This window comes from Durio zibethinus, chromosome 18 (assembly GCF_047325235.1).
Source record: "Durio zibethinus cultivar Kanyao isolate XHJ-2024 chromosome 18, ASM4732523v1, whole genome shotgun sequence".
NCBI lineage: Eukaryota > Viridiplantae > Streptophyta > Magnoliopsida > Malvales > Malvaceae > Durio > Durio zibethinus.
In genome coordinates this window covers 8,086,091-8,102,676 of record NC_143179.1, presented here as the reverse complement: position 1 = coordinate 8,102,676, position 16,586 = coordinate 8,086,091, and the positions used below count along the sequence as shown (strand labels likewise).

Below are 16,586 nucleotides of genomic sequence, written 5' to 3'. Positions count from 1 at the left end.
TGTTCATTAATTTAGACTTTACTGTTGTCATTCGATAATATTTCTGCCTTGGCTAAAAAGTTCGAAAAAACTGAAAAAAAAAAAAAATTTGATTCAATGATTTTTTTTTTTTTACTCAAAAATCGAGTTTCATTTTGCGTTTTCCATATAAAAAAAAACTCTAAAAAAGTTAAAGGGAAACGTAATCAATAATTATTCTTATTTAATCATTCATCTTTTGATTTAATGGTTAAAGAAGTTTTATAAAAATATAAAGAACTTGATTTTTATTTTGATTTGAAGCCTATTAGTGTTCAATAGTTGCTTTGAATTTTGATTAATTTAAAGTTAAGTTAGATTAAATTTCATTAAGAAAACAAGCTTTTCATATAAAAAATTTAGTTTTGAGCCATGATCTTTTACTCCTTTTCCTCTTATAAAAATTACATCCTCTTCTAAACCAAAAAATTAATAATAATTACCCTTATTGATAATTGCATTGAAGTTAAGAACAGAATTTAAAAAGCTTATCCAAGTTTAACTCGATTAAGAGTTGTTGTTTAATAAATTTAATATTTAAATTTTAACATTTATAATTTTTTTAAAATTTTAAACAGCAGGTTTTTTTGTAAAAAAAAAAATTGCAAATGCACAAGTAAAGCTTTGCTTGCTTAATTTGATCACTTGTATCAATAAATCATTTGCCTTTATTAAAAAACTAAACTTCGAAGACAGGCACCGAGTAACATCCATCTAAGCATATATATTACATTATCCATGAAAAAAAAAAAAAAAAAAAAAACCGTGTGAAGAACGATGAGGATCTATTTTGCAAAGATGTTAATTTTTTTTCATATCTTGAAATTCTATAATTTTAAGATATTTAATTAAGATTATTATAGTATTTTATTTTTGGATTTATCTTATTATTTTATTTATTATTTAAAATTATCTTAAGATATTATTTATTTGCCTTTTAAAAATATTTGTTAATGCTTATAATTATTTATATCGATTATCATCAATTAGGATTTGACTAACTTTATATAAAGGTCTAACTTATAACTGTTTTGGAGTGATTTTGAATCAAAATAAAATATGAAAAGTTGAATTTTCTTTGAAATTTTTTTTAATTTTTTATTTATTAATTCGGTATACATCGATTTGGTATCAAATAATCTAATATACAAAATTTTAGCATTAGAGTAGGTTGAGATATTAGATCAACCACTTTCTAAATTAGAAAATATAATCAGTGAATTATTAAGATTAATAAATTATGTTCTTTCATGATTTTACGTTTGGATTTAATAGTCTCTCATAAGACTAATCACAATAATTGATTTGAAAGAGATAAAAATTTTTTACACTGTAAAAATTTTTTTACCGAATCCAATCGCTAGAAAACATATTAAAATATATACAGCATTCATGATACATATTCAATCCCCAAACTAGAGATCCTTTTCTCAAATAATTGAGAGTAAATTTCATCTTAATTTCATGAAAATTTCATGATTATCTTGTGATTCAAGAAATTCGATTTTTTTTTTTTCATTTACGATGTTCCGCTAGATAGGTAAGAAATTTTCAACTGGGAGCTTTGAACGTTGATTGAACGCTCATAAATGCAACAACCATTAATTAAAAAAAAAATTAATGATGCTGCAGTGAAGAGAAAGTAGGTGAAATGAATTGTGGGTGCAGCAAAGGAGTTCATCAGCTAAAAACATGATTTTTTTTTCTTAAAAAAAAGAAAAAGCAAGACATTGAAGTTGTAAAGTACACAATCATAGATAAGAGGGGTTTACTTTCGAATGTACTGCAAATGCATGCGGACCTTCTAGAAGGGCTTCCAATCAGAAATCAGACAGGTTTTTTGGTTTTTAGATTTTGACCAGGCTTATTGTTGATTTATTTCCTACCTAGACTTCATGTCCTTTATTATATAGTCTGCATTAGCCATATTTTATATACACTCTTGTAATAAAATAAAGAAACCAAAACTATTGTTTTTGTGGGTGGGAGAATTTAATGTACATTTTGATTTTTCTTTTTGAAGGTGAGATTTGATTATCTTTTACATACTGTTTCTAGATTCTGGTAATCCAACATGAAAACATTAGTTCTGAAAAAGTCAAAAAATATAAACAATAATATATATATATACAAAAATTTAATTCAATTAATTTATATAATTAATTTTAAAAAGTAAAATTTAATAGAGTTACAGTTCAAATCCAAATATATACAAATTTCTTCTCATATGAGGTTGCAAACTCTTTGTCAAAAAAAATAGATATATATTTCGTAAAGGTTTAATGTTACAAATATTCAATGTAATATTTGATTTTTAAAAATTTTTAATATGATAATTGAATTATAAATTTATAACTAATATGACATATACTCTTAATGTGATTAAATGATGATTCGTGATAAACAAATAACTCTTTAAGTATCATATTAATTAAGAGATTTATAATTTAAATATCATATTAAAAAAATTTAAAATTCAAACATCATATTAAATATTTTATTATAATTCATGAACTTTTGTAAAAAATATAATAACAATAGTATAAGCATTAGTTGATCTTCCCATTTACCAGCATGCATGAAGTAGCAGTACAATAGAACTTGACATATATGGTAATTAACATTATTATCTATAATGGATTGGAGTGTTAAAAGAAAAAGTTAAGGAAAAGGAGATGTTGAGCAGAATTCTATCTACCTTTTTTCTTCTAGTGCATATTAGACAAAGAAACGTTTTCAAAATGGAATTACATGGGGTAAATGGGAAGCTAATCAAGGCAGTGGCGTGTCTGGCCATATAATTTTGCAGCTTTGTGGTCAGAGAAAAGACAAAAAAAAAAATTGGAGAAAGAGGAAGCAGCTTCTTTTTCCGTATTGCAATGGTAGCTTCAAAGAAAAGGGGTGTGATATAGCAGAAAGTGGGAGACACGAACATGGCAACTACATCAATTATATTATTATTATTATTAAATATTTATTTAATTTTGTTATATCAACACCAAAAAAAAAAAAAAAAATCAGCAGGAAAAGCGATGTGGTTTCACTTGGCCAAGAATTGAAAAAAAATGTCTTCTTTTTTTTTTTTTTTTTAATTGCCATAACCATGTAACGATGGCATGATTCTACAGCTAAACAACTAGGAAGAAATTCACACGATTTTCACTCTTCTGAATTATCGAGCTTTTATTTTTTTATATTTACTCACATGAAAAAAATTTCAATATTTTCTCTTCACCAATCACTAGATTGTCACTTTCTAAACTATGACTCTCCGATCACCAAAGTACGTTTTTCTTTTCAACGAAAAAAAAGGGAGAAATCCTTACAAATCAATGTTTTTTTTTTTCTTCTTTAATAAATTAAATAACTCCAATAAGCAACAAAGAAAAAAAATAAAACTTATATTAAGTTTTTTAAAAGAAATTCATTCTTAAAAACAATTTAATAAAAATTTCTTCATCGATACAAATCAAACCTTATGAATAAATGGCCAGCCCAAACCATAACACAAAAAAAATTATACACTATATATATATATATATATATATGAACATATATCTTCCAAACTCTCACCTTCCGCATTGACCTCATCACCCAAAAACCTTCACGTTGTTTACCTTTGTTTAATTTATACAAGCAAACAAGCCCAACTCTGCTTATTCTTCTCCTTTCCTCCTTACTTAATTGTAAATATAATTATTATTAGTGGGGGGGCACAGTATTTTTCAAGAATTTGTTTGGCAAAACCTCAACTACTCTGAAATAAGCGCACGACTAATCTCAAAAGCGTTGAAATCGTGTTAAGTGATCGGTTGGGAAGTGTTTGTCTTGTTTTTATTAATCCTTCCCCCTTGCATCAGAATTAAAAAAAAAAGAAATAAAAGAAATAACAGAAGCACCAAAAAAAAAAAAAGCAGCAACGTTACAGAGTTAAGAAAAACCAACCTGATTAATGAAGTCGCCGGCGTCGTTGCACTCGTTTGGGAGGAGCAGTTCGAAGCTGTCCAACTACAGCCGTTCATTTGACGTACCGGAAGACGTTGAAGATGTTTCTAGAGATGACTACAGCGTTGGTGGAGCAATGTTGCCGATTTTTCTCAGCGATTTACGGAGGAATAACCAGCAAGACCTCGTCGAAGTCACGCTCGAGCTGGAGAATGACTCCATAGTGTTTTGCAGCGTGGCGCCGAGTACTCCGCAGATTACGGACGAAAAGGAAGCCTCCGTAACGGCTACTTCCGGATTTTTAGGAAGGAGCCTTTCGGCGACGTCGAGGATTCGGAGGAAGTTCCAATGGTTACGTTCAGGGTCTTCGTCGAGAGCTTCGTCGTCGGCGGAGATTGATCAGGACCGTAGGATTACGGCGCGTGATGAGAGGAGAATCAAGGCTAAGCTTCAACGGACGAAATCGAGTGCTCAACGAGCGTTAAAAGGGCTGAGGTTCATTAGTAAAACCACCGATGCAAACGACGCTGGGGAGATGTGGAAAAGAGTTGAGTTGAGATTCGATTCGTTAGCAAAGGACGGATTGCTTGCAAAAGAAGATTTCGGTGAATGCATAGGTCCGTAATCCGATACTCTGTTTGGCAACTAAGAAAATAAAAAATGAAAATTTAGATTTTTTTTTTTTGTCCTCTGACGTAGGGATGGTGGATTCGAAGGAGTTTGCAGTTGGGATATTCGATGCATTAGCAAGAAGAAAGAGACAGAGGATTGAGAAAATTACAAAAGAGGAGCTTCTTGATTTCTGGTTACAGATTTCAGACCAAAGTTTTGACGCGCGTCTTCAGATTTTCTTCGACATGTTAGTTTACTTCTCTTTCTTAATTTTTTCTTGCATGAGTGAGTTTTTTTTCTACAAAACCAACGGCGACTAAGGGTTTGATCCGGGAAAATTGGACCGAGCAATTTTGAATTGATTGGTTGAGAGCAGCAACTTTTAGCAGTTACGTGAAGTACCTGATTTTAGCTTCTGAATAAAAAGCTGATTGGCTATGGCCCAGTTGATAGTAACTTTATGTTCATGTTTCATGGGTAGCAAAATGATTGTTTATGCTAAGTAAGATAAAAAAATTTCAGGGCTGACAGCAATGAAGATGGAAGAATCACAAGGGAAGAAGTACAGGAGGTAATCAAATTATCAGTATTTATTTATTTTTTAATTTGAGTGGACAATCTATATAAACACAAGAAATAAAGGAAAATAATCAAGATTTGAAACTTTTAATTAAGTATTTTTTGGGATAAGTGAGTTATTTTATTTATTTAAAGAAATTTAAAATAATGTTATATCAAAATTGTTTTAGTCAATATTATCATAATACAATGAATCATATATCAAGAATAGTAATATTTAAGCCTTAAGTTATACAAATATTATTGTTGACGTAATTGGTGACAACATGAGTTAATCCTTTTAATTTCAATCTAACAACTTTTTTAATATGATCAAGAACTTTGATGGTAGATTTCATATAACTTCTTGTTTAAATTTGTAGTTAAAAAAAAACGAAAAGCTACAAAATTCGCCAATGGTGACATTGCACTTCTGCCATTTATTGGGCTAATTCTTTTATTACTTGAAATAACTCCCACGAAAATATGGTTACGGAAACGAATTGCACATTGATGTTCTATATATAGTATATACTTGATATTCTTTTTTCCTGTCCTCCAAAAGCCAATTAAATTAAACTTCGGCTCAATTATTTCAATGTCATTATCCTTGTTTGTTGCTGATTTGTTTGATTACATGTTTTTTTAAAAACAGCTTATAATGCTTAGTGCTTCAGCAAACAAGCTATCCAAGCTGAAAGAACAAGCTGAAGAATATGCCTCACTAATCATGGAAGAACTGGATCCCGAGAATTTTGGTTACATTGAGGTAAAATTTTTTGACATGTTTGGCTCAAATAATATGGCATGCTTGCAAGTAGGATTTTTTGTGTCATTTCTTTTGGGTTCATTTCAGTTATGGCAGTTGGAAACGCTACTCCTACAGAGAGATACTTATATGAACTACAGCAGGCCACTTAGCGCAGCAAGTGTTGGGTGGAATCAGAACATAAGTTCAGTCAGACCCAAAAACATGTTTCGAGGAGTGTGCTTTAAATTCCGGTGCTTGATATTAGAAAACTGGCGAAGGGGATGGATTTTGTTGCTTTGGATGATGGTAATGGCAGCCCTTTTTGCCTGGAAATTCATGCAATATAAAAACAGGGCAGCATTTCAAGTTATGGGATATTGCTTGTGCACTGCCAAAGGGGCTGCCGAGACTCTCAAGCTCAACATGGCTCTAATTCTTTTACCAGTTTGTCGAAACACATTGACCTGGCTTCGGTCCACTAAAGCAAGGTCCTTTGTTCCTTTTGATGACAACATTAATTTCCACAAGGTAAAAAAGGGTTACTTAATGGACTTGGACTTTGTAAACTCACTAATTTATTTTATTTTAACAAAAAAATTTTTGTTCCCTCAATTTCACAGACAATTGCATGTGCTATAGCCATTGGAGTCGTCGTCCATGCAGGAAGCCACTTGTCATGTGATTTTATCCGCCTTACTCACGCTTCTCCAGAAAAATTTGCTCTCATAGCCTCTGATTTCAGTCATGGCAAAAGACCCTCATATTCAGAGCTTTTGATTGGTATTCTAGGCGTGACAGGGATTTCGATGGTGATTTTCATGGCCCTTGCATTTATATTAGCAACAAGTCACTTCCGCAAGAATGTATTGAGACTCCCTGCACCGTTCAACAGATTGACAGGCTTCAATGCATTCTGGTATTCTCACCATCTTCTTGGTCTTGTCTACATTTTGCTAGTAATCCATGGAACATTCTTGTTCTTGGCCCACAAGTGGTATCAGAGATCGGTAAGACCTTTATGATCATAGTTCTTTCTATGAGAATGACAGAATACATGCCAAGTACTAAACATGTTGGTGTTGCAGACATGGATGTACGTCTCTGTTCCATTGCTGCTTTACATAGGGGAACGTAGTGTAAGAACATGCAGATCAGAACATTATTCTGTAAAAATATATAAGGTAATTTGATTAAGTTATTTTCCTTACTATTCTGTTTGGCTAAATTTTGACATAACAATTTGAGTATTGTAATTATATTAACGGAAGGAAGAACATAACAATATGATATTCATGTCTTACGGAAACAAAAAGAATGCAGTTTTTCTGGGGAAAAAAAAAGTGAAAGAAGATTACTGCAGGGCATTTACAGGTTTTTTTTTTTTTTAATGTCATTCACAGGTTTCAGTACTACCAGGAAATGTCTTCAGCATCGTTATGTCAAAACCACAAGGATTCAAGTACAAAAGTGGGCAGTACATATTTCTACAGTGCCCATCAATCTCCCCATTTGAATGGTAAGTGTGACTTTGAAAGATACCCTGCTTCATCTAATCTTAAATGGTCTTTAATTACTTTGTTTGAAATCTTAACAATCATTTTTGGAACTTTATTTGTTCTTTTTTGGCGCATTGAACTCACACTTAAATTCATTTTAGGCACCCATTTTCTATCACTTCAGCAACAGGAGATGAGCATCTTAGCGTTCACATCCGGACAGTGGGAGACTGGACGCAGGAATTGAAACGAGTTTTCACAGATGTTAATGACTCGCCATTTGTTATAGGCCGAGCTAGATTTGGTCAGCCTGGACATATTGATCAGAATGGGTAATTGTATTAGTAGGAAACAACTTCTTATATTCAAATTCAATTGTGAGATCTGAGAAGTATTAACTCAACATGTTTACTGCTGCAGCCAACCGAAGTTGCTTGTTGATGGTCCATATGGGGCTCCGGCACAGGACTACAGGAATTATGATGTTCTACTCCTTGTGGGGCTAGGAATTGGAGCAACCCCTTTCATAAGCATCCTCAGAGATCTTTTAAACAATTCAAGAGCAGAAGACCAAATGGTAGGTCAAGCCACTTTCTATGGGAATGTTTTCTGCATATTTTAATACACTAAGAATATCTGCGGCTTTGTTGGAATAGGATTCAACCACAGAAATGACTAAATCAGACGACAGCTGGAATAGTCTTGCATCTTCGAATTTTACTGCTAATTCAAGTTTGAATATTGGTGGAAAGAAGTCACAGAGGACTAGAAATGCTTATTTCTACTGGGTCACCAGGGAACCGGGGTCCTTTGAATGGTTTAAAGGAGTAATGGATGAAGTTGCAGAAATGGATCACAAAGTAATATATACAACTTTAGAGCCATTTTTTTATCATTAAATGGATAAGCTTCCATAAGTAATATCTTATTCTTGCTATTTCAACTCTAAAACAGGGTCAGATTGAGCTGCACAACTACCTGACAAGTGTTTATGAAGAAGGGGATGCAAGATCAACCTTGATTACGATGGTCCAAGCTCTGAATCACGCTAAACATGGTGTTGACATCCTATCAGGAACCCGAGTATGATCTTTCTTTCCCTAGAAAGAAGTCATTTTCGATCGAGTAATCTTTATTTATCAGTTATTAATCAAGTGAAAGTTTCATAAAAATTTTTAGGAGTACGTAACTGAAATGTGCATATCATTTACCCAATTGAAGGATAGATTTTCTTCATTGTCAACATCTGTGATTTTCTTTGCATACTTTCTCACCTACCAAACAACCATTTAAACATTTCCAACTATTCAATTATTTGCTTGAGTAGTGACTAACCCTTTGGATTTTTAATAATTTGCTGCAGGTAAGGACACATTTCGCAAGGCCTAACTGGAACGAAGTGTTCAGAAAAATAGCTTCAAAACATCCTCATGCCACAGTAGGTAAATATATATATTTCTGGCCATAAGAAGATATTATTAAATCAAAGAGACTTTGTTGCTTACGCAGAAGGCTTGTAAAATGGATTTAAGAGTGGGATATTAGTTTTAGATTCTGCCAACGAGACTGACCATAATTGGCTCCCATTCAATCCAACCTACTACGGGAACTAAAATATAGCATCAAAAGGCTGTACGCAACCACCAGTTGTCATGTTTAATCGGATTAATAAAAAAAACCAAAAGAAAAAAACGAAGATGGTAGCCCAATTCAATCTGGAAATTTCCAACTATTTGATCTTGTGTTAAAACTATATATATTAGAATCATTCAGAGTTTTCTTTTGCATTTCAATCAAGAAAATGCTTAGCAATCATACTAATAATTTGTCTAACCAAGTTTTCGAGACAGACCCATTAAACAAGAATTCTGATATTGTTAAAACTGCAGGAGTGTTCTATTGTGGAATGCCGGTGTTGGCAAAGGAATTGAACAAGTTATCACGGGAGCTGAGTCACACGACATCGACGAGGTTTGAATTCCACAAGGAATATTTCTAAGGATCCTTGCATAGATGGAGTGCATAGATGCCAACGTGTTCTTTTTTCTTTTTGTAACTACATATTCGAAGAAATATGGAGAGAAATATACATATATATACACACACACACACACACACACAGATACATGTTCCATATTTGCACTACAAGCAATGATCTTTCAGGATCAGCGAAGGTCAGATATTGTTGCATTTCTAGAAATTCTATGGGAAAATGAGGAAAAAAATGCGCTTTGCGAGACAAACTAGTACCATTTCATAACATGAAATCTAACAGGATTTGAGAGGTTAATGTTACTAATCGTCTTTTGAGAGTGTAACTGACAAAAATTCTAGCAGCACAGCATGTCGCACAGAGTTTTGAACGGGTCCTTTAATCGTTTCTCCACTCTCAAACATGGTAAAGAAGAAGAGTAGCGTCCTTCCAAAATCTAGACTTCCGAACACATTTAAAGGCCCATGTTTTCTTTCATGCTTACTATCTAAAGTTTATACAAATTATACGAGAATAATCAAAACTAATATATCAAAGAGATCTCTTAGTTTTGTGGGAAATATCATGAATAAATAGACATATAACTTTTATTTTTCTTCCAAGGGCAGGTGAAGGGGATCCAGGGGAAGAGGATAGCGATTAAAAACACAAGGGAAGAAAACAGGCTTGCATGAACATAAAGCCATACACCACCACTCTACAAGTGTAATCTGGGATCTGCCAGTTCAAAATTCATTACAAATTGACTGTCAAGATCAGCCATTTTCTTGTACATGAAAACAAAAATTACGAGACCAGGACAACATCTGCTGGTGGTTCAATGGCCCATGCATGTCATCTAAATGACTAAAACCTTCATTGTAGCTAATTTTAAGAGAAAAAAAAATGAAACATTCAAAAACAGTTAAACTCTGAACGTCCTCATTCCTCGTATAGAGCCATACAGTCAGGTCTATTATAAAAAGCTCCGCCACCTGGGACCTGGCCACCATACTTCCTATAATAACCCTTTCAAAGTGATGTTTGTCTACGGAAGAGATTTCCCGTTTACTCTGCATGATGTAGCTGACTCATTAACAGTTAACAAAATAGCTGATGGAAATTACATAGATCAGCAGCTGTTGCTGACATAATATGCATTAGGATTTTAAAATTTTCTCCTTGAATGAACTTAAATACCTTCAGCCGAATATAAGAAAACACAGGAAGAGCAATGCTTGAACTATTTTACTTGTATGGGGCAAAAATGATAGAGGAGTTGTGGCCGCCAAACCCAAAAGAATTAGACAATGCTGCCTTAATATTCATTCTTTCTTTCTTTGGCCCCAACTAGCACATTTTTGTCCTGAATAGACGTGTTGGCAACATAAGATAGTTTAATTGGTAAACTAAAGGGCAAAAAAAAAAAAAAGAAGATAGAGTTCCATTTAAAAAGATCAACAAGTTAGGGGTTATAGAAAGTGACCCAAATAAAGAAAAAAAATTCACAAAAGTATTAACATATTAAGAAGCAAAAACTGATGCACAGCATAACTTAAAAATAAATAAATAAAGAAGAGGGAAGGCGCAACATACCACTCCTTCATCTGGGTTTTCCAGGTTGATATTTGGATGAACCCAACCAGTCCTTATTGCCTACAATAAATAGACATTACCAGCAGAATGCTCAGGTTCGAAAAAAGAAAGAAAAGAAAAGAAAGGGAAAAAAACATGAGAGAAAGAAGATAAGGAGCGTAGTAACTGCAACTGAAGTCCTCATATCATATAGCCACAAAACAGGAAAAGCGAGGAAATAGCGAGAGCAATCAGTCTTCTTGTAGAACAGAACACAACCAACAAAAATTCAGCAGTAAAATATTACAGACATGGAGTCTGTTTTCTAAATCTAACATAAAAGCATTATCAAATCTCTAAATGGCTTACTTGTACTGCTGCAACAGCTTCGACAGCACCAGCAGCTCCCAGTAGGTGACCAATCATTGACTTTGTAGAGTTCACCCTTAACTGCAAATGACCAGAGATCTCATCAATAATCACAAGGCAGAAATATGTGAAACAGATTATGCATAAAGATCCAATTATTAGAGAAAATCCTGCAAACCTCAGGATTATTGCCAAAACAATGTAGAAGAGCCTGGTATTCTTTAATGTCTCCACCTGGTGTAGATGTAGCATGAGCATTAATATAATTCACATCTTCTCTAGATACTCCAGACTGAGCTAAGGCCTTTTCAATACAGCGAATGATACCAACTCCTATTTTCAGATTTCACAAGATGGATGTTAGTTTAATCTTTCATACAGTAGCATGTGTTGCTGCAGAAGAAACATGTGAAATATCACTAATTCCATATTCAAAGGAAGACGCATAGGTTGTAATCTCAAGATATTTATTATGGTTAACCAGTACAAGCGAGAATGAAACCCTAATAGCATCTCTACCTAAGATCAAGATATGCATCTATAATGACTTAAGACAAATGCCTTTTACCAATGAAATTATTGTCTAACAGAAAAGGCAATGAAGTATGAGCAGGGTTAGCACTAAAGTAAAAACATGCCTATGTGCCAAAAAAATCAAAAGCCAAAGTCAACTACTACTCATGTAGATTTCAAGTTCTGGCCGTGTCTTTGTGGTACTGCCACCACATATAGTTAATGCAGCTATGTAAATATGAGTGTTAATCTTGTAGCAAATATTAGAACAGTAGATCAAGATGTTGACCTAAGGTTCGTCATAACTCTATCTATAGTCTCTTACACAGAATTATTCTCATAAAAATGCTCTACAAGACTCATTGTCATCAAAACAAAAGCTCTACAATGAGACAACAGATAGAAATAAAATATGGATTAAGGAAGAAACAATTGTAGTATTAAAGATGTTGCTCGGTACCATCAGGGCGTGGCTCAGTCAAGTGATAAGCATCACAAGTGAAACTCCCACCCAGAAATTCTGCATATATGGTGGCACCTCTCCTCTGCAAATCAGAAACCTAAACTCGTTAAACTAATCTACATAATCAGTAAATTCACCACAACCCATAAGTGCAAAACAACAGCTTAGTGGCTTTGTAGGGTTAAAGAAAGTGTACCTTAGCATGCTCCAATTCTTCCAAAAGCAGAACCCCAGCACCTTCCCCCATGACAAATCCATCACGATTCTGTGGAAAAATTAGAACCACTATCTAAGTGAATAACAAACATGAATCAGACACAAAATTTTTGCGCATTAAATAACTGCTTTGAGTGGAAAATACTTGATAAATATAGAGAGAAAATTTGTTGAAAATCCCATTTTCAGATGCATAACTTATTCATAATGAGTTGTGACCTAAAGAGTTAAAAGACATGACAACAACAGTGGTACGCCCAATTTTCCATAACAAAAAAGGTTGCTTTCACATTCAAATGGTAAAATAGTTATCATTAGTTTCCACATAGTTCATTAACTCATTCTCAGTTTTACTGCCCTTTTTTTTTTTCCTAGAACTTGGAGATAAACCAACAGCAAAAGGAAAAACAATGGTCTGGAAGCTCAAGAGTTATTGAAACATTACAACATCCCAAGGGCGTGAAGCTTTAGTAGGATCATTGTTCCTCTCAGAGAGTGCTCTGCATGCCACAAATCCTCCCAACCCTGAATAAAAAATCACAAAATAGAGTATGTCCTGATGTACCAAGCGGAAAGATTATAAAATGATGTCAAATAAGCAAATGAGAAAGAGATACCAATGGGTATAATTGCCGCATCAGAGCCACCACAGAGCATCATATCCTGCAATTTTGTTTCAAATACCTCAGATATGGTGCATTCAAATTATACCATAATATATTGGGTCTTTCTTGCTCAACTTACAGCTTCGCCTCTAATCACATGGTTTGCTGCATTTAATATACAAAAGTTGCTTGTAGCACATGCAGTGGAGATTGAATAGTTAGGGCCCATCCATCCCTGAAGAAATCATCAATTTAAAGCTCGAAGTCCAACTATTAACATCCATCAAGGTGCATTTAACATTGCAGAATCTAAATTTAAGCTAACCAAATCCATTGCAAGCACCGCAGAACCCATATTTGTAGTAGCAAATGGCACGCAAAAAGGATTCATCTTCTTGTATGAAATCCTCAAAGCTTCAATTGCATCATTGAAAACCTGGTCATTCAACAAACCACCTAAATGAATCAACGGATAGACAAAGAAAAGCTATATTGCAAAAATGTTCGTTTCTTAATCCAGTTTTAAGGTCATGTGGCCTTCTTGCTGGATGCTATATACTATACTGCTTTTCATTTTTTAGAAAACATTTTACATTGAGGCTGGCTTTAAATGCTAAGCTAGTATTAAAAAAAATTTACCACTCTCATTTAAAGTATGCAGTTAACTGTTGTCAGCATGTTCTGTTGTACTAAAACCATGAAGCCCAGCTGCTGGTGTTCACACTCCACTGGCACCAAGTTTAATATTGATAAATAGAAGTGCTTGTCAGCTCTTTTCTGTTTTCCAAGCATCCCTTAATTTTACAAAATAAACTAATAAAGGCATACAAACTATAGACTGCAGAATTTACCTTCATGCCACCCATTGCTGAACCAATCAAAACTCCACATTTCACTTTATCTAATTCCTCCATTACATCTTCAGTTACTCCACCATCTTCCAAGGCTTTCTTTCCAGCAATAAGCATATAAAGCATGAATTTGTCCATTCTCTTGGAAAGTTTTGGAGCAATCCATCCATCAGTTGAGAAAGATTTGATCTCTCCAGCAATTCTCTAGAGAGAAAACGAGAGCAGTAAGAAAAAGCACTCGTGCAAATAACAGCAGATGAGAGATCTCAAACACAACTTACAGTTGGAAACTGGGCACAGTCAAAAGTCTCGATTTCACTTATACCACTGGCACCCTCAAGCAAATTGTTATAGAAGACATCAAGGTCATGGCCAAGTGGAGTTACAACTCCCATTCCAGTCACAACAACTCGTCTTTGCTTCATAGGAGGTTTCTTCTTTGTTGTGATTTCTCTTGCTGGTTGCACGGCTATAGCCATGGCTTCTCCTAAGTTTTTAAATAAATTAACCCACAGATTGCGTGTAATTTAACTCGTAAGTTTTATTAAATTCAAGGCATGAAGAAATTTATTTTCTCTATCACCACCATTTAGCAGATAATATACACGCATAAGCACACAATCACATATACATAGAAAAACCCAGAAATTTAGTATACACAAACAAATGTGTTACCATTTTATATCTAGGTGGCAGCAAAACCATGAAAAGACTATTCTACAATGCTCATCAAGCAAGACAATAAATACTACCAACCTACATCAACTGCCTGATATAAAAGAAAGACTAAAGGTAGGATGACAAGAGAGAAAAATCTGTAATTAAAATTTAATCATCATAATACAGTCTGCAGAGCCAGTACCAAATTTTGGACATGTATCATCTGTTTTTATTAAATTTAGAGTTTCTGAGAAAAATGAAAAGCAACATAAATTGAACTACATTTCTGACTCTTAACTAAAGTTTTAACTGAATCATAATTGATTTTTTTTTCTGTATGAATCTCACCTAATTATGATTAAGGTCATAAATTTAAAAAAAAAAAATCTTACTATATGCTATATTTATGGTAAGATTTTTTTTTTTTTCATTTTCATTTCTAAATTTGTTTTTAGGCAAAGCAATTGAAGAAAGGGAAAATATTAAAAATAAAAAAAACAAAAACACAATTCTCTAATAAAGGGTCAAATTCAAACAACAAAAGAAATTAAATTCATGCGTAAAGAAGACTAATCCTTTGTCAAATACTAAACAAACCAAAACAGCTGACAAAAAAAGAACAAAAAAGAAAAGGACCCAGATTTGAAAAGGAAGCAAAAACCAACATTCACTTTTCAATTGCATAAAAGAAGCCGCTAAAATTACCAGAACGGACAGCTCCTCGATTGAGCCTTCGGTGCTTGCGATTATTATCGAAGGAAATATTTTTGGATCCAAAGAAAGAAGAAAAGTTGCCATTTTGACCAAAAAAGCTACCATTTTTGGAGGAATAGTAGTCATTACAGGGCTCAAAAGCCAAGCAGGAAGTCATCAAGCCTTGAATGTTGGATCCACAAAACAACGAAACCAAGCTCCCGTCCCTGCTGCTGGTTGAGCCACCACAGAATTGAGAAAGAAGAGCTCTCCTTCTATTACGAGCCCTGCGGCCGAGTCTCTTGGAAGAAGAAGAAGAGACTGATGAATGGAGCATTGGAGACTGTGAATGATCCTTCCCGCACGTGACCGACATGCAAGCAGCCACCAGCCACGTGCATAGCGGACTTACCAGTGATGAAGATGCCATCCCAAAAACAAATAAAAACAACTGAAAATACAAAAGAGTAGGAAGATTTGGGCTTGGATAAAGATAGATTTTTTTATGTGAGATTAATAAAATCTAGCAGCCCATCAATCGAAAAAACAAAACAAAAGTGACAAAAATGGAAATGTCGAAGAAGAAGAAGGACAGAGTATAGCATCTCGGCAATCTCAGTAGCCTGTAGTCCCCTTTAGTGTAAGAGACCGCCAATACTCTCCTTTCTCTCTCTTCTGTATTTATTATTGATTGAGAGTTTGAGTTTCCAAAAGCTTCTCAATCTAAGGCAATATAATATAAATAGATATAAAAATAATATAACTTAAAATTTTAATAATTATTATATATAAATTTAATAAAATTAAAATATATTTTTTTTATTTTTATTTTGATACAATTATAATTAGTAATTTTATGTTAAATACAATATAAATGTATAAATTTTAATATTTTATATAATATAAATATATAAATTATCAGATTTAATTTTTAATAATAACAATATTTATTATAGTATAAATGTTTTTTCTGTTTGGATTTGTTCTTGAAATGACTCTTTTGCTCTTAAAAACAATTGGTTTTTTTTTGTTTAGAGGTTTTGATTTGCGGTCACATCCACTTCTTTAAAAAACTATTATTTGTATTTAAAATATCTTTTTAATAAGTTCATTTAAAATATTTAATTTCTTTTTCTTTTTTAAGTAGGAGAAAGATTTCATTAGCACAAAAGAATATTCATTAATCATGAGTAATAACTTCTAATTAATAAATAAAGATCAAATTCATCAAATCCAAAGTATCATTTTGAAAAAAAAATCATAATTCAAATCCAAAGTTTTAGCAATTT

The 16,586-nt window shown here is 33.2% G+C and overlaps 1 protein-coding gene and 1 pseudogene across 4 annotated transcripts; one reads left to right on the top strand and one right to left on the bottom strand.

Moving 5' to 3' along the window:
- The first annotated feature begins 3,826 nt into the window (after nucleotides 1–3,826).
- Nucleotides 3,827–9,618, top strand: LOC111300385 (respiratory burst oxidase homolog protein E-like). 3 transcript variants are annotated; one of them, XM_089747244.1, is made up of 14 exons: nucleotides 3,827–4,580; nucleotides 4,690–4,822; nucleotides 5,098–5,146; nucleotides 5,789–5,902; nucleotides 5,990–6,412; nucleotides 6,505–6,891; nucleotides 6,970–7,065; nucleotides 7,285–7,400; nucleotides 7,542–7,712; nucleotides 7,801–7,957; nucleotides 8,037–8,240; nucleotides 8,335–8,463; nucleotides 8,744–8,822; nucleotides 9,270–9,618. In XM_089747244.1, exons 1-14 carry the CDS (start codon nucleotides 3,971–3,973, stop codon nucleotides 9,377–9,379), a joined length of 2,778 nt encoding a protein of 925 aa, XP_089603370.1. In that variant the 5' UTR covers nucleotides 3,827–3,970; the 3' UTR covers nucleotides 9,380–9,618. The 3 variants fall into 3 exon arrangements, with proteins under 3 accessions (XP_089603370.1, XP_022751762.2, XP_089603369.1); XM_022896027.2 differs by having other exon boundaries at nucleotides 4,663–4,822; XM_089747243.1 differs by having other exon boundaries at nucleotides 4,663–4,822; nucleotides 5,789–6,412.
- A 668-nt stretch (nucleotides 9,619–10,286) lies between these two features.
- Nucleotides 10,287–15,953, bottom strand: LOC111299211 (3-oxoacyl-[acyl-carrier-protein] synthase II, chloroplastic-like; annotated as a pseudogene). Its single transcript, XR_016329726.1, has 14 exons — nucleotides 15,310–15,953; nucleotides 14,226–14,431; nucleotides 13,945–14,148; nucleotides 13,419–13,529; nucleotides 13,233–13,328; nucleotides 13,106–13,151; nucleotides 12,934–13,013; nucleotides 12,469–12,537; nucleotides 12,270–12,354; nucleotides 11,475–11,629; nucleotides 11,297–11,377; nucleotides 10,949–11,008; nucleotides 10,553–10,718; nucleotides 10,287–10,425 (listed from the first exon to the last, which is right to left on the bottom strand). The product of XR_016329726.1 is annotated as a 3-oxoacyl-[acyl-carrier-protein] synthase II, chloroplastic-like (transcript).
- Between the last annotated feature and the right edge of the window lie 633 nt (nucleotides 15,954–16,586).

Coding starts and splice junctions, on each gene's coding strand:
- LOC111300385 (XM_089747243.1), top strand. CDS start 3,971: ATGAAGTCGCCGGCGTCGTTGCACTCGTTTGGGAGGAGCAGTTCGAAG. Junction 4,581..4,662: donor AGATTTCGGTGAATGCATAG/GTCCGTAATCCG, acceptor CCTCTGACGTAG/GGATGGTGGATTCGAAGGAG. Junction 7,713..7,800: donor GGACATATTGATCAGAATGG/GTAATTGTATTA, acceptor TTACTGCTGCAG/CCAACCGAAGTTGCTTGTTG.